Below are 22,862 nucleotides of genomic sequence, written 5' to 3' on the forward strand. Positions count from 1 at the left end.
GGAGCCATGTCCCGGGCTATCTGTCTAATGCGGCTTTAACAAGGTGCAGACGTACGCCACGAACGTTGATTATTGTTCAAGCGAATGTCGTTGTCGCGGGCAGGGCATTGTTCCACTACTGCTGCCAATTGTGTTTGTTTTCAATGTTGCTTTGGTGTTCTTTAAAAGAGTTAGAGAACACCAGAAACGCATCAAATACTCAAACACACAATCGTCAAGCAGTTGCCAGAACATGCCCGTTAACAAGGACACTCGCTCGAGTTTAATAACGGTGATATTCTATGCAAAACTAAATGACTCTTGTCCAAGGCTAATTGGATAACCTTTTGAACCGAGAGAAATAAAAATGATTTCAACTGAGCCGAGTGCGGCATGGAAAAAGATCGTTAAATAATGTCTTCACAGACTCAATAGAAAAGTGTACGTATAATAATAAAAACACACTATTATAACGTTACAAACCATTTCGTACAGTCACTATACCTAATTAACCATGACTAATCCCGTTTCACCACCTAATATGTCCATCATATTAATATATTTTTGTTATTGTTGTATTTTTCTGATCTGCCCCGACTGGGCATCTCTGAATTCGTATTTCTCTAGGATAAAGATTCAGATTTAACATAATTTATCAGAATCTAATATATTTTGTGAATACATTTAACCTTTAAGTATCAATTCCTGTCACTCCCTGCGAGTGTCGGTGCACGTTGATGACATCACACCCCCTATTTAAGGCCCGAAAACCAGGGGACATTTTAAAAATGTTGAAAACTGCCTGATGATGCTGGTTGTGTAACTACCAGCAAACGTGCGACTACCCAATTGTTACATGTTCCGGATTGCTCTCCAACATAACTGGTGTGCTGTTGAAATAATACATTGGCACATTTGTTCACGTGACAACTTTATAAACTATTTCAACTATTTTTTTTTTACCAGGTAAAGCTCGCTCAGCTATATAGCTTATTCAGAAGTGACCTGCCCACACATGATAGCACTTTTTAATTGGCTGTGTGAGGTGGAGGAGGGTGTATGACACATTTTACTATTGCGATGTAACCCAAAAATCAGTTTTACGTGGATAGCTTCTTAAAATCAAAACGTGAAGAGTGACGACAATGGAGATGGCGTCACAGTCACTTTGTTGTATTTCAGTTTTAGTTTAATTTACCAAGATCCTTATTCTTAAAACAACATACACTACGGGCTCACAAACAAACAAAAACAATCCCACATCACACCTTCAAATTGATTTCAAAATAACACGCCACCTTCAATCATCCAGGTTCGATATGTATACATACAGCGCTTTGAGAAATGTGAGCCTGAGGCAATATTGCTCTTAATACGGCGGTGAACATTTCAGCAGACAGGAACACTCCACGTGTGCCGGCCAACAAGTGACAGAGGGTGAAATATCAGCCGTCAAAGCGTTGCCCAGGAGCGCCCGTATCACGGGCCAGTGAGATCTCGGCCTGAGGGTCAGACGCATCCCTGCTGGACGATCCCCCTACCACGCTTGGCTCTCCAATGGTCAGCCCGAGGCAGGGAGCCTTTAACGTATTGAAGGACTTTCAAATGCCTTTTGGCAGGCCACAAATTAGTCGTCCAATATACTTTGATGACGATCAGGACTTCTTTGCATTGACTGTGCACTGAACTACAGTGTTCCCAGACAGAAAATATTCCCTCCTACTACTCGTACTACGCGCTTAGTATGGCCAAGATGCTTGCAGTTATGGATGAGTATCGTTGGCATGCCTTTTTCGAAGTTGTAGGCCTCATTTAGATGTGGGCCGTATAAAATTAACTCACGGGCCCCATTTGGCCTGTTTGGCCATAGATTCTTCACGCTCGCCCTTGGGTTAACATGCACTCCTGCTTCCAGCACAAGGCCATTTATACAGCACAACGCTTGTTAGAGGCACGTTAATGAAATGGAACGCATTCTCAAGCCCAACACCCAGAAAGTGGTTGTGCCCATCATGAGGACGTTTAGTTCAAGAGGCTCGTGCCATGAGTCCACGTTCTAGTTTCCACGGAAGATTCCACGGAACACTCAACTCGAATTTGCCGCCCCAGAAACACTTTTCTATTATATTTTTTTTTAACTCAAATTGGCAGCCAATATGGGCCGAGGCCAGAATTTTCCAGGCCATCCTTGCATCCCAGGTTGGCACGACTTTCCCTACCCCAAAGTCAGGAAATTCATCACCCAACCAACCATGTGAATCACAGCTGTTGTAGTCGGCAGGGCCGTTAAATTTCACATTTCATTTCACACTTACCAATTAACATTTAATTTTGCCAGCAACCTCATCTTGACCGTTTGACTCTCAAGTATGTCTTGGAATAACCTGATATCTCAAGTGACTCGAAAAATCACAGCTGGGGTTCTGGGGAAGATCAGGCCAGACTCGAGTTGACCCCAGCTGCATGTCTTGTGGAAACGAGGCATAGACGTTGCATTCAGGGCCCCTAGGTACGGCGGGAGTGGACGAGTGTTGCGGTGGCCCTCAGAAGGTCCGCTCCAGCGGATGCGAGCAGATGTAGCGGCGCGGAGTGAGCACCTGCTCGGCGATCTTCTTGTAGTTGGCGTCCATGTTCAATTCGGCCTCTGTAGGATTGACACCGACGATGGAAGCGATTCCACATATTGCATACTAAGCCAAAGATAAAGATCCCCCGTGTAGCCTTAACAGACTGCCGGGGCAAGTGCTGTTAGTGAGCACCTATGAAGGCCGGAACGGCACACGAGGGGGTGGGTGGCCAGCACCACGCCCGGCCGCCTTTGTCTCTCTAGTGACGATGTTTACACACCGCAACAGGTACTAATTTGAGGCTGAGTCTACCTAGGGGAGGCCCAGGACCGGTTCAGATATTCGTCACCAAGTCGAACTCGGGACGCTGGGTTCGTAGCGCAGTGCGCGAACCACTACCCTACCCCTCCCCACGTTCAACATACATACACACACACACATACGAACGGTGTTATTGGACATGGACATGGACCACCTGCCTTTGGAAAGCTGCGTGAGTAGAAAGGTGTTCTTGAAGTAGGCTTCCGTGCAGAACGTGTTGACCAGCAGCACCTGCGGGAGGGAAAAAGCAGGGTCCAGTTCTCCAGTTTTTTTAGGTTAGAGGTCGCGTAAATGTGTCGTAAGCCCACCTCCACCCGACTCGGCCAAACAGTAACGATTGTCACTTGAGCAAAACGTGCCAACGTGTTACTACTTCAGCACACCGGTGTGCTAGAGAGGTAAACCACAACATTTACAATTTCAGTTGGACGTTTTGCTAGCGATTACAACCAGCATCATCGGGTGATTGCCAAAATTGTGAAGATGCCTTCCTGTTTTTCGTCTTAAAATAGGGTAAGGTGACATTATCACTGTTCACCTGCAAGTGTGAAAGACTCGGGGGGGGAGGGGGTTAGTGTATTCATATAAATTATAATGGACTGTGTCAGTACGAAATTATAGATGCTACCGACATGGTTAGTCAGGGTTAATCAAGCATACGTGCTAAAAATGTCCAGTCTCTTGGCCAAGCTGTCACTAGTTGCTGTCTGTTGCTGGCCGCTTTGAGCTACAGGTCTCTCCAGGTCTGTGATCAGCTACTGAGACAGCGAAAATGAAGTTAGCAATGTTAACCGACTGCTCTGATGTAAGGATCTGTAGTACGTCAGTTGAATGGTGATGGCATAAAAACACTCCCCCCCCCCCCTCGTTTATAATTTGAAGTAACACAAGTTTTACAGTCACAACAACTGTTTTTGAGTATTCTTTATGCAACTGGCCACTTGGGCCTCTGTGAAACTTGCCATTAGCCATTAGTTTGCAGCTCTGAAGGAGATGCAAGATCAACCTAGGGCTCTTCGCACCCGGCACACCGCATCCAGTAGACCTCTCGCTGTGGCTATGGCTACTCGTCTCGTGCCACCTACTCCAGTCGCGCCACACCCAGTATAGTTCTCGCTACGGCCGTGGTCACGTTCCATACTCCAGCCTGCACGTTGACAGTTCGATTGCGGGACCCACCTCGTGGTCGTGGTTGCGGAGTCCTATTGAGATGGAGCGCGAGGCGCGAGATAACACCGCCGTCATTGCGTACGCGTTCATCGCCACATCCGCCACACGCTTCAGCACCATCTGCTCATCCACGATCGTCTGTGTCGTAGATACGGACGACGCGCGCGCACACATGGGACGCTCGGTAAACAATGAGCGTGCCGCTGAGATGGACGAGGCACACTCGGGACAAAGAAGAATAAAGACAATGATCCCCCGTATAGCCTTAACAAACTGTAGGGGCAAGTGCTGTTAGCGAGCACCTATGAAGCAGCCGGGTCGCTCGGAGGTCACAGCGCTAAGCTGGCACCGCCAAGATCTTGGGTTTTGTTGAACGTGGGTTTTGGCCGCACGTAATTAAATCGGTGGGTGTGAGCAAACAATTGCAGGGCCACATCTTTGACATCTTTGCAATTAATGTGAGGAGCAACATCGATCTGACGGGACGTTGCGCGTTCGTCCGATGGACGAGATTTTGACTGTGGTGGGTGTGGCGCGTGACGCGAGATCCAGGGACCGGGGGAGCGGCGATTGCTACGCCCGGTGCCAGGACTCGGGGTGGGGGTGGCGGTGGCGGGGGGGGGGGGGCACGCACCTTGCCGAAGCGGAAAAGCAGCGTCTCCACGATGCAGCCGAAGCCGTACACGTTCTCCTCCAGCATCCGCGCGCTGTCCTGCCGGAGCCAAGACGACGGGCGCCGTTAACGAGAACATGGAGACAACCAAACAGATAAACGATTGCCGACCTACGGAGTCCGCGATGGAAGGCGCCCTCTTCTATATTTTTTAACGGCAACAGTGATTTGTTAAATTCTAGCAATGTATTACAGATCTTCGAATTTTTTTGGAACGCACGCGTGCAGTTTATGCCAATTATTTACAAAAAAGCCAAATGAGTATGGTGATGACGCCCAAGGTTATGCTTTGTTTATACGACCCTTCATATGTACAGCCTAGAGATTGATTTGTTTAACGATCAACCTACATGGTTGTATCTCATGATGAACACTTACGAATACCCAACCCCAAGTAATTCGCCTGCCGCCTAGCCTGACACTATAGCCCATTAACGCATCGACAGTTTCCTAAGGTAATAATTAATGGAGTAAAAAAAAGTGCTAAAATGCCACAAAGTGTATCTCTTTCAAAATTGAAAGATTAAAGAGAGAAAATTGTAAAGTTGGTCGTGGTGTAAGGCGATTGTGTGCTCATGGGAGGAGTTTCAGGTTTATCTTGCTTCACCAGGCGAGACCTCGAAGACCAGGATGATTCTCATTGGCAAGACCGACTTGGGGCATTCGCCTGTCAGCAGGGGGAAATGATTGCTGCTTCGTGTACAATCCCAATTGAGTAATGTGTGCGTCATTTTCAAGATTGTAAAATTTAGACCCTGGTGCCGGCACACGATGGCCTGATCTTGCAAACTACATCAGGGAGGTCTTTAACGTCCACTGCGGAGCAGATGGCGCGAAGTATTACTCGGATTTTTATCCCCGCAGTCATATTCGGACCGCGAACCTCTGCAACAAGCGGGGAAACGCGGGACCGCTGAGCCGCGTCACCGTGCAAGGCTGAGCGCGCGAGTGTGTGTCCTCTGTAGAGACCTGCAGGGATGGGTGGACGACCCAGTCTTTTCCTGTGAGCCCCAGGTCGACTTTCCTGGAGAACATGACCTCGAATTTGCGTTTCAGGATGCTGCCGAATGCAGACAGGTCTCCTTTCTTCATTGCCCTGGTCGTGAACGTCAACACGTGCAGTCACACACATTAAAAATACACAAAGATCCCCCCCCCCCCCCCCCCCCGTATAGCCTTAACAGACTGTTGGGGCTGGTAGTGAAAACGCTGGCAGGGCACACAAGGGGGTGGTTGGCCAGCACCATGCCCGGCCGCCTTTGTCTCCCTAGTGGTTGATGTATACATGCCGCATCAGGTACTCATTTGAGGCTGGTGTTGGCTGTAAGCAGGAATCTAACTCTGGCCATTCAATTCATAGCGCAGCGCACGAATGGCTACACTACCACTCCCCACACTGCCGCAGTCACACACGCATGCACTCCACTTATCATGAAAATCGTAAAAAGCATGAAGACTGCAGAGCCAATATTTGCAAAGTACTGTTTGTCGAGAGGTGGAACAATGCATCGATTCATCAGTGACTGTACATATTTAAGCTCACGACACATTATCCTGAATGTACCAAAAGCATTTGGACGTATTGGCAGTACACCGGTGCAGCGTAACACACCGGTCCTCATAAACACCATCTAAAATCAATATTTGAACTAACATTAGTCTTCCAACTGCTTTGACATCACGAGAACTGATTTTTGATGCACCACCACTCCGAAAGATTTTCTGACCGGGGTTGCGAATTACAGGAAAATAAATAATTATTGCAAAAAAAATGGCTTTCTTTATACCACGCACGACTGGTGTACCGTCAATACGTTAATTTCCATAATTCCTAGGCTTTTGTTAATGGACTGTTAGATGAATGCCTCCCCACGTTACGTTGGTCAAATGTGGAGGTTGTTTGACCGTACTTCACAGCGTTGGGTCAGTGCGATTTGGTGAAGGGAGAGACTCGGGATTGGTTCGGATATCACTTGCCAGTGAAGTAAACCACGGCAGGAAAATTTCGTTTTAAATATTTCGTGACTGCAGGGATTCATATTCTTGGTTCTTACGTGACTTTACCAAAAGAACCAAGAACACGGCAGGGAATTTAACTCATGCGGCTGGGTTTCATAGCGCAGTACACTAACCACTGCACCACCTGCCTATTTGCACATAACTAGTATAAGTGGAGAAACTTTGATTTTAATGCATGAAAGATGAACAAATATGAAGGGGATAGTCGGAGTGGTTGTTGCGAGTTTTATTTTAAACCTGGTCTGTGGTGAGCTTGCAATGTATTCGTAACCTCATGTGAAGATGCAGTCGAAGGAAAATCTTCAAGTTAACACACAGGGAGGACATAAAGAGGACCCAGAATAGGCCATAGCCCGAAATTTGCCAAATGCGGTTGTGTACACGATAGCTGGCGATGATGCAGAGTTCAAAGTCGATTGCCGTTGCACTCAAGTTAAACGTTCACACTCACTTGACTTTGTCCGTCATGATCTTTCCCGCGTACTGAATGCCCGACAGAGCAGTGAACATCCGCAGAACTTCATTGGTGCCCTGTTGATTTGGGACAAACAAATCGTGGGTTCGTGGGTGGGTTCGTGGGTGGGTTCGTGGGTGGGTGGTGGTGGTTCAGTGCTTTGGGGTGCAGGGGGATGGTGGATCGCACAGAGGTTCGTGAAACTCCCAAAACCCGCTGGGCTCCAAATTTACCAGCAAGTGGGCTCATGAACCCATCTGTGTGGACTTTTGAGTGCTCTGCATGGGTTTTCTCCAGGTACAATTAGTTCTCAACGCAAAACACTACTGATGAACAGCATGACAAGTCATTGAGGATTTTATAGGAAAATAAATGCCATTATTGCTATACTCTCATACCCGTCAACCCATACGGTTTACCCGTATTCTTTTACAGGGAAATGTAGTTTTCAGGTCCATAAGGCATACAGTCGCTTCAATACGGGAAACAAAAAAATTATTGTCGATTTGTTTGTGTTTCTCCCTTGTGATGGGACTTTGTAGGATGAACGTTGAGATTTATGAGGGCATGGGTGACCAGTAAGGTCTAATTCGGTCTGTAATAAGGTAGGCACTGATATGGGGTTGACAGAGATGTACTCTGAATGTTTAGTACAAAGACAACGATCGCTCGGCTGGAATGGGTCATAAATTGAAGAGCCAGGGATGCAAGTGTGGTACCCATCTCGGAAAAGCTTAAAGAAAATCAATGGCGAGGCCATGTCGCTTGATGAAGAGGAAATGCACATCGGGCGGAGAGAGGTGACGATGGGTCCGGCCTACAACGAGATGGTATGGAGCACTGCGGAGTGGACGTGGAGATGATGGCCCAGGACAGAAATGAGTGGAGGAGGACGAGAAATACAGCTCCCCACCCTGACCGGTGGGGAAAATATCGGCATGAAGAAAGCAAGCAAGCACACAGTGCAGCAGCAGATCAACTAAACAGACGGAGAAATATGACCGGCGCGTCTGGCCTGACCTCAAATATGAGGAGGATGCGTGCGTCGCGCAGGTAGCGCTCGTACGGGTAGTCCTTGGTGTAGCCGAGGCCTCCCAGGATCTGCAGCGCCTCGCTCACGCACTCCCACGCGCACTCCGAGCTGAACACCTGGCGTCACAGGAGGAGACGCGCCGCGTTGTGATTTCACCGCGACCCGGACTCCGCACCCACATATTGCAAGACTGCATTATCCCTCTAAGCCAATCGCTCCGCTCTTTCCCAATACAATCCTGGATCAATTTAAAAATTGCAGTCACCGTCTTCAAAGTCCTCCAAGGGCTCGCCCTAGCCGACCTTCTCTCCTCTCATCTCACTCTACTCCCCTCCATGTGCTCTCCTACCTCTCCCCTCTCACTCCACTCCACACACTCTCCGACCTATTCCCTCTCATCTCACTCTACTCCCCTCCATGTGCTCTCCTACCTCTCCCCTCTCACTCCACACACTCTCCGACCTATTCCCTCTCATCTCACTCTACTCTCCCCTCCATGTGCTCTCCTACCTCTCCCCTCTCACTCCACTCCACACACTCTCCGATCTATTCCCTCTCATCTCACTCCACACTCCCCTCCATGTGCTCTCCTACCTCTCCCCTCTCAACTAACTCCACCCCACGCACTCTGCAACCTCCCCCTTCTCATCTCACTCTACTCCTGCTCTCCTACCTCTCGCCTCACTCCACTCCACACACTCTCTGCACCAACAAACAAGGTTGTATATGTCTATAAAAAGCCCCCAATACTTAATATTTGCCCAGTGGGAGGTCACTCGGTGTTATTTTGCCGTCCTCATAGCCTGGAGCTCCCCTCTCCAGCCCACTGTGCTGTCGACTGCCTGCCCCAGCGCGAGTGCAGGTTCAAGACTTATTGTCTCCGCACGTGACCGACAAATGAAATATGCCCACTGTTCCTGTACAGCGACTTGCGATGCGGTCACGTTAGACGCAAAATAAATCCGTGTTGTATTGTAACTCTGCATGAACGAGATTGCAAGGCATTGGCCAACATGATCGAGGCCATGATTCCTACATTCGTTTTATTTAAAGCCAAACGAGAGCCCCTTGGGAATAATACTTCAACAAAGCAATGCAGTAACGTTTATTAATTCTGTGCACAACCTGAAGATCCCGTGACGTGACTCACAAGAGTAGCCCATTGCGTGCCGGCATCATGGTCCAACTTTGCCACCTTTGAAAGATTACCCGCACATTTTAATTTGAATGTGCGTGGCAATCATCACCGCCTATTGTGGAAACTTAGCAAAACTCTCCTGAAAAAGTCATTAGACTCGGTGAGGCTTTACTGGGTGAACAATCATCATCATAATAATAATAACAACCTTGACCATGGCAGCCTCCACAGAGCAGTCCAGCTCTCCCGGCCGGTCCATCATGCCTGCCGTCAGGTACGCCATGCTCTCCATCACGTACGCCTTCACCGTCATGTTCACAAACTTCTCCTGCAAGGAAGCACGGCACGGGCAGGGCAGAGTTGAAGTTATGAAAGTTCTGGAAGGTTCAACCAGGACGCATTGTGAGTACCCTCCACTCTCTATCAGTCTGGCTACCCGAACCCTATGGCTCCTGTGGTTACCTGGTCACTTAAACCCATGCAGGCTTCTCAATTCTACGTTTTATATTTAGTGTGTTGTCCTTCCCCCACACCTCCGATTAGCGCTGTTGGTTATATAAGATGCGAAACAAGTTCAACACACAATTCTCCAATATGCGTGCACTCTCATGTTAATCTTAAGGGTAACTGAATGAACGGCTGATATGAAAACGTCTGCCGCTGAGCACTGCAATCACGGCACATGGCAGTGGCGCCCGTTCGGTCTGCAGACCAAAAGGTGGGGTTTTAAAACCCACACGAGGGAAACGCGAGTCCCAGCTGAGATACTTGATACAGTGGAGTGGCCATTCCGTTCTCACCTGAATCATCCCAAAGTCGCTCAGCCGCTTGTTGAACTGCTTCCTGGTGCACGCGTACTCCGCGCACATTGCTGATGGGGAGGAACGGGATAAGCGTCAGAGGGAAGCCCAGGCAACTATCGGAGTGACTGACCATCGGGTACCGAAAGACCATCGGATACTGACCAAACCGATGGACTAAACAGCCCTCAGACCGACCAACGACTGAGCCACCGAATGAACGACTATATCGCTGCTTCTGAGGACGGTCCACTAAAGGTTACAGCATGACTTACTTGGTTCTAACACTTAACTCTGAACACTTATTACTCCGATATGAAGCACAACTTCAGCCGAAGTTGAAATCCTGCTGTTGTCATATCTGGAGTGGAGCACCCAGTTCCTACCTGGCTGCACCTGACAGAATTCAACGTAACGTAGTCAGGATGAACGATGATCCAGCACTCGCCTGCTCACCGGTGGTCAGTCGCCTCCATACCATCCGTCTATGGCTACTGCTGCTACCGTGAACTTCACTCAACCGATTCCTCCACCCATGTTGAAGACTCTGTTTACCAGACTGTTTCATCTCATCTATAATGTCATAATCATAATAATTTAAATTTATAAAGCGCCCTTAGACAATCGTTCTCAGGGTGCTATGCATGGCAAGGCAGAAAATAGTTAACATCAACCAATGAAAGATGAAGTGAGAAAAACGTTTGAAAATGACTAAAGAGAGAAAGCCATTTTCAACAGGTACGTTTTTAGTCGAGATTTTAAGATTTGTTAAGTGTCTCGGGAGTCTTGACCTCGAAGGTTAAGGAATGTTGTGTTCAACCACCACACTTGCAGGTCACAACAATACTCTCACTCACTGCAGGTCTCAACAACACTCTCACTCACTGCAGGCCTCAACAACACTCTCACTCACTCATCGCAGGTCTCAACACTTCTCTTCTCGATTCTTCCCTTGTATTGCTCCCTTTTGAAATTCTGTCCAATGGTATCTTTTCCCCCAAGCTCTCATCATAACCTTACTCAATGCAATATACATGTTAACTCCTATATATTACAAATGTGACGGTGCTGTTTGGGATTTTGGGCCTGTGCTACCGCAAACCGTGATTAAAACGCATCACCCCTACCACCCTAAACATCTCGCATAGCTGAATAGCAACAGGTTGTCATCTATAACAAGGCTTCACCTTTATTTCCCACGGCAAGCACAGAGCAGTGAGCCGCTAACTCGGCGACCTGAGTCTCATTCCTAGCCACGGCTAGCATCAGTGGCGGGTGACATTCGAACCGGTTCGGGACTGCCAATCTAGAGCGGGACAGCGAGCGAACGAGCAAAACTTGCCTATGAGCTTCTTGAGCATTCCAGCCGAGGCACTGCCCATGCTGAAACGACCGCCGTTCAGAATCTTCATGGCGACCTGACGGCAGAGACGGGGTGGGGGAAGTTCAGATGCCTTCGCAAAAAACAAGTCCCTTACGGACAGAGCACAACACCGTTGTTGTATGATTTAAGTTCAGTTAGTTGCTGGCTTCTAGCAGTCCGATGGCTTCATTCATATTGGTTTATATTCTTGGGGGAACATTACCCTAGACACCTTTGGAATCTTTCATATCAGTAATCCCATTATCTAGCAGTCTCAAATACTTAATTTCTAACTTTATAATTACCAGCAACTGACAAAATCACAGCTAACCCAATCCTACGATGGCCATGCACATCTCCCTTGAAAAAAAAAATTCGCTCATCTTTGGAGAAAACGGTTGGTGCATTTATTTTGAAATACTTGATTTTGCTTGGACAGTAAATCTGCTGGGGATTTTTACAAAAACATCCAACATGGAAGAGAACGTCAAATACTCCTCCAGAGATGCTCTCTAGCACCGTCTCTAGTGTAAGCCAGCTCTTTTGAGTCTCGCAAACACACTGGACTGCGAGGTGACCAGGAGATGGCAGTCCAGCAAACACTAGAAAAACCGTGTGTGCATTTCTCGAGTGTTTTCCCTTCAAATGCTGGGGGGGCGGGGGGGGGAGGGTTTCTCAAGGCGCTCCGCTTTCCTCCCACCAAGCCAGAATACTCATCAACAGGATTGGCCGACCACCCCAATGCACGACTCTCCAAAGAAAATTGTTCTTTACATTAAAATCATAAATTATAAATGTATGGCCCTTTGTCAGTCCAATGCTGGCTGATGGCCTCTCCAGAGTGCTAGTCGTTGACAGTTTTTGACCATACTATGTTCAGCTTCTTTTGCACCGTACGTAGTCAACCATGCTGATTATCGCAGGTTGGTAAAGGGTGGGAACATCCAGGACCGGTTCAGATATCACTCGCCACTGATGTTAGCAGCGGCCAGGAACCGAACCCAAACCCAGGTCACCGGGTTCATGACTTGCTGCGTGAACCGCTGCTCCACCGCTCCAACCTTTATTTTGCAGCTCGCAAACACCACATCAGGCTTTCCTTAACCAGAACGCGGCTACGACGTGAACTTAAAAAAAATTCCGACCTTGAAGCCTCCGCCAACCTCCCCCAGGACGTTCTCCACCGGCACCGGCGTTCCGTCAAACGTGACCTCGCATGCTACAAGAGAGTCACACGCGCGCCGGTTCCAAGGTCACGGCAGACAGGCACCCGAGAGCCCGGCACGCAACCCGTGAGCGTGTGCAAAATCTCAGAAAGCGTTTTTGATTTGTCTGGTGGAATCATTTCTTTACGTGCACGATGCATTCTACAGGTTGTGTGTGTGAGAATTAGGTACGATTCATGCAAGTCGGACGCAGGTTTGACAATCTTGCAAACAAAACAACAGCAAAATTGGTAAATGATTCCAACGGAACTGTTACAATCTGGGTTTAATTTCTCACGGAATATTCTCAAGGTCGCTGGCAGACTGGAGGAGGCACATGACTAAGTCAACACAATCATAGCGAGTGGTATACTGGATGACGTGTGCCGGGTGTGCGGAAAATTGTCCAGGTTTCTGACGACAAGGAACAGTCCCGGTGAAAATGAAGCCCCGGTTACAATGAGTGGAGTGACTATCTATTCTTTTTATATATATATAAAATTAAAACCCTGAATTGTGACAATTCCTCTAATCGCTGGAGGCGTGGTTAATTGTTGCATGCCAACTTGTACATACGGAACCGTGCATGTACAAATCTATTATAAGCAGTACTGCAATAGCAAAAGCGCTGCCCCCCCACCCCCCCCCCCCCCCCCCATGATAAAAGTATAAGATTTATATAATGATGAATACTATTATACAGCACGCACTGTTCGATCCGCGGATGCCCAGCTTGTCCTCGGGCTTGCCGCTGGTGATGCCCCCGAAGGCGCGCTCCACGAGGAAGGCCGTGATCTTGTCCTTCTTCTCGCCCGTCGCCGGGTCCGTCACCTCCGTGCGCGCGAACACCGTGAGCACGTCCGCGGTGCCGCCGTTGGAGATCCAGATCTGCGCCGGCACCACAAGTCCCGACGGGCACAAGTCCAACGCTCACCACGGCTCAAAAATTGAGACGTCGTCACGGCCAAAAGCCACCGCCGCACGCCACCGCACCTCACCAAACGCGGGCGACCCTTCTCTGCGCGGTTGACAAGCGGCCTCCAAGACCTCCCCCCCAAAGTCTCGCACCATCCGCTCCACAGCATTCCCCTGGTCGCTGGACTAGTGGAGACCACTCCAAGGCCTGTAGTGCTAGAGATGGGCTATCCGATTACTTAAGTAATCGATCACCCTTGACTTCTTGACCAATTGGATAACACGGAAATCGTTGGAAAAAAAGCCTTGCCTCCGTTCTCACACGTGTTAGTCGGGCCTTGGTGAGATTGTCGGCACCATCGTGCCGTGTCGTGCCGATTTTGTGATTTATACGGGATTTCTTGTCTTTGGGAGGCAGGATGTTGGGGTTGCTTTGAAGGCAATAGTTGGTGGATCATGGTGGATAATGCCAAATTGTAAAACTCCCCTTGGCCAAAAAATCTCAGTACAGCAAGTGGGTTCGTGAATCTATCCGTGTGGTCTTGAGTTCAGTAAGGTTTATCTGGATAAATTATCACCTCCGAATAACACGGTTGGCTACGTACGGTGCGAAAGAAGTTAAAGGTTCAACATTTGATGTACTTGGCCCAGTCACTGGTGGACATCAGCCCACTTCTATATTTGGTGGGCGGCGAGGCAGCATCTATTTAAAGTATTGCATTCCATGCCTTCAATGACACGGAGTCCTTCAACTTTATACCTGCATGAAAGCCACGATCTGTTCACTGCTAGATGGTCTCTGCATGTCGTCGCCATCCTTCGTGGTTTTGTGATGCCGCAATTTGTTTCGCTCCAACACATTAGCCGATCTCATTACTGCATCTCTGCGTCTCCTCTCTCGCCTGCGATTCCATAAACAGGCTCAACCACCGGCCATAATCGCTTCTTGCAATGCGTCCTGACCAACCTGCTTCCTTTTATGCACTTTTAAATCTAAATTGAAAACTCATGTCTTTAGAAATGCTTTTTGTGTTGAATGTTGTCCTGCCCCTGCACCTCCGTTTAACACGGTTAGCTACGTACGGTGCGAAAGAAGTTCAACGTACATAAATTTCAGTGAATATGTCAATTTATTTTGGTTCTCAGCATAAATATCTCCATGCTCTATTGTATAATTTTCACTATTGTTCCATTTTATTTGTTTGTGTTCATGTTTTCTAAGCACCGATTAAAAACTTCCCGCTTTCAGGGACATTGGTATGTCGTTTCTGAACATACCGATGTACCTAAAGTGCAAAGCACCCCTCCGACTTACACATACGGCCAATCGCTGCTAATGTATCTCTGCTGGAATTGCATCATCATAGCGGCTATTACATGGCAAAACAGATCGCATGGCTCTAGCACATTGTTTGGAGCAAGTGCTCGTACCGCAATATAACAAAACAAAAAAGCCAACATCGTTCATCTCAACGAACGTAATGGTGCCGAGGAGGCAAGCTGTGACAATCACTGTGGCATTTCCGAATCATCTGTTGTTGCCGGAAGAATCCTTGCATGGGTAAAACCAAACCGATTGGACACCCGTCCCGTGTAAACAAAAACAAACGGTCCCAATGTGGCCTTCAGTCTGGACGTGGCTATAAACATGATCTATGCGGCGTGTCAGCTTCGGGAAAAATAGCGAGAGTGTGTGCCGACCCAACAAAAACTTTGCCTCTGATTGCTTCTGCTCAGTGTTGAATGTCAAGTTTAATGTCATTCAATCATTCTATAATGGAAATATGGCCCAAGTGGTGTAAAATGGCAGCATATCAGATCCTTTTGTGGTTATCAACGGGCTTCGTGTGCCAGCTCCCACGATGTTTCTTATCGCTTTCTCAGCTGCGCTCTTGGATGCGTCTTGTGGCAAAGATAGCAGAGTATTTATTCGTACATATTCCGCTCTGCGCTGACGGAAAGTTTGTTTAATCTGCAGCGCTTCCGTGCTCACACGATAGTGGCAGCTCTACTCATCGGTGAGCTATTCTTTGCTGGTGGTTGAGCACCAGCTCCCTGCTCGGTGATGATGTTCAATTCGATTTAAAGCTGTCGTGACTGCAGGGATTCATCTTCTTGGTTCTTTCGGTAAAGTCACGTAGAAGGGAAATAATAAAATAATAATAAAAAACATTATTTTTATTATTTCCCTTCTACGTGACTTTACCGAAAGAACCAAGATGTTCAATTCATCGCCGATCACTTGTGCAGCCAACCAACTTGAGGGGAGATAAATCATTGTACATGGACATGTCCCTTTCGTCAAACCACTGCTGAGTGAGTACCTTCCAACACTCTGCATGTCCTGGGAGGGCGAGGGGGGTTATTTGACTTTGTTTTACCACGCTGGCAAGTACAGGTTGGTGATGGTGGGTAGCATAGGCACCGGAGCATAGAGGTACAGTACAACAGTGGATTCTGCACTGCCTCTGCTGCCCCCCCCCCCAGCCCTATGAGACCTGTTTGTGCATGGTGGTGACCCACGCAAGCACCATGGCAGGCTCAATGATGCTTGGCTGCTTCCGAGATCCGACGAGATGTGGCCCATTCCCGGTGATTTGATCGTTGCGTGCTCACAGGCTCGCGTTGGGTACCTTGGAGCCACTGAGGAGGTAATGTTTGCCGTCTTCACTCAGCGTAGCTCTCGTCTGGATCGACGCTGCATCGCTCCCACTGCACAGGTGATACAATTGAAATAGGATTTTGGTTTTTCAAGAGGATCTAATTGCAACTGCATCTTAAGAAGACGCACAGCATGACATGTGAATCATGTAGGTGGTAGCATCATAAGTAATATACCATCTAGAGATGAGATTGAGTCATAGGCAGAAGAGAAGTAAACGCAGACGTTTGCATGGAAACACACACGTATGAGTACTGCACTGATGAGAATATTCATCGGTCCACTCTGGGTAAGAAGGATAGTGGTCACTGAGATGCAATGCGCTTGACAAGGGTTTAGTAATAATGTAAAGCTAAAGTCACGTAGAGGACGGCTGCTTGCGTTGTGGCCGAAACGTCGTGAGAATTATTTTATTATGTTTTATTTGTATTATTTTATTATTTCCCTTCTACATGACTTTACCGAAAGAACCAAGAAGATTAATCCCTGCAGTCACGAAAGCTTTAAATCGAAATTTAATGTAAAGCTACTGAATCTCTACAAAGCTCCACAGGGACACATGGTGAACTGAAAGCACCTCCCGCTCATTCAACCCCGCCCACTTTTACAAACCACGTTGATTATGAAACCACACTAACTCATTTGCGAGCTCTTCCCACACAGCGAGCGGCCTCCTTTCTCGTATAATCCCCGCCCACTATTCAGGGTGCCATGTGCATTACCCAGGTCGTCCCCTCATCACGAGTGAAACATTTTCAAACAAGAATCCTGGTTTTTGGACACCAGGAAAGCCGTTTTGAAACAGTGACCCTCCGGCCAAAACAACACATTTAATAACGTAGTTCAATAGCTGCACTGCCTGTGTGTGACCTCACCTGCCCGGCTCTGTGAGGCAGAAAGCGGCCGTGTGTTCTCCCGTGGCGAGCCGTGGCAGGTACTGCGCCTTCTGCTCATCGGTGCCCACAAGCAGAATTCCCTGGTGTAACACAAAATGGGGCGATGCGACACCGACATATTAGTTCACGAGAAACAAATGCCAACCACACTGCCTAGCGCGCTGCGCTACAAACGCGGCACCCTTACTTTGAGTCTTGAACCGTGGCTCACATCAGTGGCGAGTGATATCGTGAACCGTTCCTGGGCCCCCGCCACCATCACCAACCCACACTGACCAGCATGGCAAATTGTCGTCACGTTACCCCCATGACCAGCACAGCTTGGGGGAGGACCCTCGTTGACCAGCGAATTGACATAAGGGTTGTTGCATGTGCATTGTGTTGACGGGATGCAGCTCCATGACGTTCGTGAACGGGTGAGCCGCTGTTACCTTGAGGCCGATGGCCTGGTGTGCGGCGAGTGTGACAGCGATGGAACCGTCGAGTGAGGTGATCTCTACCAGCCGCGCGTACATGGTGTTCGAGAGGCCCAGGCCGCCTGGCAACCGCACGACACAAAAAACACTTGTAAGCCAGCGGTGTGGAACCCTATCGTTACCGAGGGCCGAACAGGACTCTCAAATACCTTTGGTGGGCAACCACACACGAAAACACACCTCCGTTGTGTCACGGCAAGAGGCCCTCACAGTGACAGATGTGACTTGGCACACTAAAATTTTAAATTAAAATTCTAACCAAGTTGAAAATATCACATTCCAGATTGATGCTTGCATTGACAGACATCGTTTTTACAGGCCATTTTAAAGTGGTAGGCCTCATGTCACCACGGGACATATGAAATGAAGTTGCAGGTCGGATTTGTCCAGTAGTTCATAATTTCCACAGACCTGGTATAAACAAAGTTTGCTAATGATTGTAATCAAAGCAGATGCTGATTTCTTACCAAACTCCGTGGGGATCTGTTGGCCAAAGAGGCCGAGCTCCTTGAGTCCTCGCAGGGTCTCCTCTGGTATGCGCGCCTCTGCGTCTATACGCTTTGAGTCCACTGGCAACAGCAACGCATTCAAACACACATTCAAACGGTATTCAATAGCACTGCCCTACAACACAACAAATATACAACAGGTTGATTTTTTTAGGCAATGGCCTTTCTTCAGAGTGGCAGTTTAAGTAATTGGAGCATTGGCATGGCTATGGAGTGTGCTGGTGTTGGGGTAATGTAGCTGACAGGCAATGAACGAAGAGTCCCATTCTCATGCCAACCATGTATCCCACCGATTGGGAGGTCACAATCTACACTGGGGACCGTTATTAAGGAGGGCCTCGCAGGGTTTTTCTTTGTTCCCCCCTATTCCACTCCCCCCCCAATCCCTGGCTTTCCCGAAGTATGCTACTTATACTGGTAGGAACCTCCTGGTTACACCAGCCCACAGGGGATTATTGTGTCCGTCCATCCGTCGTGCATCCAAAAATGGGAGGGGTGGGGCTGGGTGGAAAGGGGAGGGTGGGGAGGGGCTGGGTGGGGAAGGTGGGGCTGGGTGGGGGGTGGGAGGGGTGAGGCTGGGTGGGGAGGGGCTGGTCACCCCGTGGTGCCCTTATAAAACTCAACGTTTAACCTACTCACGCCGGCTTGTGCCCGCCCTCACAGTCGGCCATATTTACGGAATAGATCACGCCACCGTTGACCCTGGCCATTGACCGAGCAACCCAACGTTCCTACCAGCTCCCTACGCAGTAAATGTGTTTTCTACCCTTACACCCCCCCCGTTTTCCCTCTCCATTTAAATCTGTCCCCGAACGCGAGGTCCCTACTTGGCTGGAGCGGCGTGGGGCCCTATTCCGATTCCGTCGCACCGGAATGGACTGCTGCGGATCTTCTGTACTCCGTTACGGGAACCTTTCAGTGTGTTGTAAAAAAATAAAAGGAGGGTCTCGCAGAGTCTCAAGACTTTCACAGCAGGATCCTGCTACACTGGGATGTTTAACAAAGTCCATTGATGAATGGTCAGAAAGCCAGGCCACGTGGAGCCTCTTGTTGCTAAAGCGGCACAGACAAGAGCTGCGATTGTGGGTCACTGGCACCTTGCTCGTCAAAGAACCTCTCCACGGGCCCCACGAGCATGTTCAGCTCTTCCAACTCCTCGTTGCTGATCTCTGGGAATGGAAACACCTCCTGCAAACAACATCATCACATCGCCATCAACATCACCACGACGACCAACACTTTTAACATCTCTCTGTATTTGTCTGTAGTTTGGGGTCAGTGTCTCTGCATGTGCATCTCTCTATATGACTTTTCTTCCAATACCCTCTCTATATATATATATATATAACTCTGTATACAGTATAAGCACGTCTTTGTATTTCCCTTGAGTCTGTCTTTCTCTCTCTATGTGACTGTCTCCAAAACTCTGTGTGTCTGCGTGTATCTCTGTCTTCATAAACACGCTCCAGTGTATAGGTGTCTCTCTCTGTTCCCCGATATCTGCGCCTGCCTCCGTGATTCCCTGCACGTCTCTGCACAACTCTCCGTGTTATCCTCTTACCCTATATATTAATGCCCCATCACAAATAACTCCCACTACAGTTATTTTGCTGTGCCTTTAAACACCTGATGAAGGAAGCTTGTGTTGCCTCCCAACCGTCGTGATTTAATTCATTTATTTGCATTTTTTATTTATTTATTACCTACGTGGCTTTACCGAAAACAACCTAAGAGTATGAATCTCCGTGTCATCTCTACGTCCTTGTGTCTCCGTGCCTCGGTCTCAGGGTTCCCCTCGTTCCCCGTGTGCACATGGGCCGCACTTAGACCGGGAAGCCCACCACCCCACCACCCTCCTCTGTTCCCCAAGCAATCCCGAACCGCTTCGTACCTTGTTGATCTTCCCCATGAACAAGTCTCTGGCGAAGGCACAAGAACGGGTGGTCGTCCCGAACATCCTGTGCCCGCTCTCCGCGCCCATCCTCCCGCACGCCGCCGCTGTCTCGGCCCCGCCGCGGCCTCCGTGCCACGGGCCCCGTGGACACGGGGCGAGGCGGGTCCGGGAGACCGGGCGACGAACGAGCCCCAGAGACGACGAGCAGAGCCGCCTGCCCAGCATCTTGCCTGCTGATACTGCTGCTGATGATGATGGCTGAACTGCTCCAGATGATGGCTGAACTGCTGATACTGCTGCTGATGATGATGGCTGAACTGCTGATACTGCTGCTGTTGCTGCTGCTGATGATGTAACTGTTATTTGTGCTGCTACCGCTAACAATGATGACAATATACGGCGCCGATGCTGCAAATGACGATGATCCGACACTCGTGCTGAAGGTCCACGTCTCCGCGGGGTGACCCAGTGACCCACTCGTTGCTTCGGCCCGATCGGCTCGGGGCTTCTCACCTCCCTCCCCTCCCCAGCTTTCCTGCCCGCCCCTTCCTTTTTCTCTCTGACGACCCCCCAGCAAGTGTGTGACACGATGGGCAGGACAGGGTGACACAGCGCGTCTGACCGTGGTGGCTGCACGTGTCCCACTGACCTCTGACCCCCCCCTCCACCGGTGCCGTGACCTCTGACCCCCCTCCCCCCACCACCGGTGCCGTGACCTCTGACCCAGCGACGCCGCGCACACTGATGAGGTGGCCGCGTTGCTAGGCCGACTTTTGCCGCTTAGATGTTGAATTTTTTTTAATTTAATCGGTCAACGATCGGACGCGATTCGGTGTCTGTCGATGATAGACGCGACGAGAGTAAAATGTGTCTTAAGTTTTAACAAAAAATATTGTCGTGCCTGACTTTTTTTTTGAATAAATAAGAACTCACATCGCGCGCGGTGTGTGCTTATGAGTTGTCACTGCTGCGTTAATAATATTAAATGTAAGCGTATAACGTTGTTACGTTGTTATGCATCGTTTTTTTTTGTATATTTGTTATCGGTAATTAGTGCAGGCAGTGCGCCGAGGGCAGCCCCGCGCGACGCGTGGGTGAGGAAGGACCCCGGGAAGGACCCCGGGGAGGAGCTGCGTCGGTTCCTCTGTTCCGGCATCAGCTGTGAGCCAACTCATTCACAGGTGACCCAGCTCATTCACCATCACTCACTCATTCACCATCACTCACTCATTCACAGGTGACCCAGCTCATTCACCATCACTCACTCATTCACAGGTGAGCCAACTCATTCACAGGTGACCCAGCTCATTCACCATCACTCACTCATTCACCATCACTCACTCATTCACCATCACGCATTCATCATCACTCATTCACAGGTAATTCATTCACCGTCACTCATTCACCATCACTCATTCACAGGTGAGCCAACTCATTCACAGGTGACCCAGCTCATTCACCATCACTCACTCATTCACCATCACTCACTCATTCACCATCACGCATTCATCATCACTCATTCACAGGTAATTCATTCACCGTCACTCATTCACCATCACTCATTCACAGGTGAGCCAACTCATTCACAGGTGACCCAGCTCATTCACCATCACTCACTCATTCACCATCACTCACTCATTCACAGGTGACCCAGCTCATTCACCATCACTCACTCATTCACAGGTGAGCCAACTCATTCACAGGTGACCCAGCTCATTCACCATCACTCACTCATTCACCATCACTCACTCATTCACCATCACTCAATCATCATCACTCATTCACAGGTAATTCATTCACCGTCACTCATTCACCATCACTCATTCACAGGTGAGCCAACTCATTCACAGGTGACCCAGCTCATTCACCATCACTCACTCATTCACCATCACTCACTCATTCACCATCACTCAATCATCATCACTCATTCACAGGTAATTCATTCACCGTCACTCATTCACCATCACTCATTCACAGGTGAGCCAACTCATTCACAGGTGACCCAGCTCATTCACCATCACTCACTCATTCACCATCACTCACTCATTCACAGGTGACCCAGCTCATTCACCATCACTCACTCATTCACAGGTGAGCCAACTCATTCACAGGTGACCCAGCTCATTCACCATCACTCACTCATTCACCATCACTCACTCATTCACCATCACGCATTCATCATCACTCATTCACAGGTAATTCATTCACCGTCACTCATTCACCATCACTCATTCACAGGTGAGCCAACTCATTCACAGGTGACCCAGCTCATTCACCATCACTCACTCATTCACCATCACTCACTCATTCACCATCACGCATTCATCATCACTCATTCACAGGTAATTCATTCACCGTCACTCATTCACCATCACTCATTCACAGGTGAGCCAACTCATTCACAGGTGACCCAGCTCATTCACCATCACTCACTCATTCACCATCACTCACTCATTCACAGGTGACCCAGCTCATTCACCATCACTCACTCATTCACAGGTGAGCCAACTCATTCACAGGTGACCCAGCTCATTCACCATCACTCACTCATTCACCATCACTCACTCATTCACCATCACTCAATCATCATCACTCATTCACAGGTAATTCATTCACCGTCACTCATTCACCATCACTCATTCACAGGTGAGCCAACTCATTCACAGGTGACCCAGCTCATTCACCATCACTCACTCATTCACCATCACTCACTCATTCACAGGTGACCCAGCTCATTCACCATCACTCACTCATTCACAGGTGAGCCAACTCATTCACAGGTGACCCA

General features: G+C 48.8%; 2 protein-coding genes across 3 annotated transcripts in view; one reads left to right on the forward strand and one right to left on the reverse strand.

Moving 5' to 3' along the window:
• LOC133342674 (uncharacterized) overlaps positions 1-5,254 on the forward strand; it is a 31,708-nt gene extending 26,454 nt beyond the window's left edge. For both annotated transcript variants that reach the window (XM_061551993.1, XM_061551992.1), the window contains one exon: positions 4,590-5,254. The gene's annotated coding sequence lies outside the window, so the exon portion shown is untranslated. The remainder of the gene's footprint in view (positions 1-4,589) is intronic.
• LOC133342675 (complex I assembly factor ACAD9, mitochondrial-like) lies at positions 585-20,690 on the reverse strand. Its single transcript, XM_061551994.1, has 18 exons — positions 20,072-20,690; positions 19,278-19,368; positions 18,139-18,240; positions 17,627-17,733; positions 17,175-17,275; positions 16,271-16,349; positions 13,433-13,610; positions 12,663-12,736; positions 11,497-11,572; positions 10,155-10,225; positions 9,563-9,682; positions 8,204-8,332; positions 7,181-7,260; positions 5,680-5,806; positions 4,672-4,749; positions 4,047-4,175; positions 3,026-3,098; positions 585-2,623 (listed from the first exon to the last, which is right to left on the reverse strand). The coding sequence occupies exons 1-18, from the start codon at positions 20,297-20,299 to the stop codon at positions 2,523-2,525; spliced, it is 1,944 nt and encodes a 647-aa protein (XP_061407978.1). The 5' UTR covers positions 20,300-20,690; the 3' UTR covers positions 585-2,522.
• Between the last annotated feature and the right edge of the window lie 2,172 nt (positions 20,691-22,862).

Source organism: Lethenteron reissneri, chromosome 15, assembly GCF_015708825.2.
Source record: "Lethenteron reissneri isolate LAM-NWPU_2019-01 chromosome 15, ASM1570882v1, whole genome shotgun sequence".
Lineage (NCBI taxonomy): Eukaryota > Metazoa > Chordata > Hyperoartia > Petromyzontiformes > Petromyzontidae > Lethenteron > Lethenteron reissneri.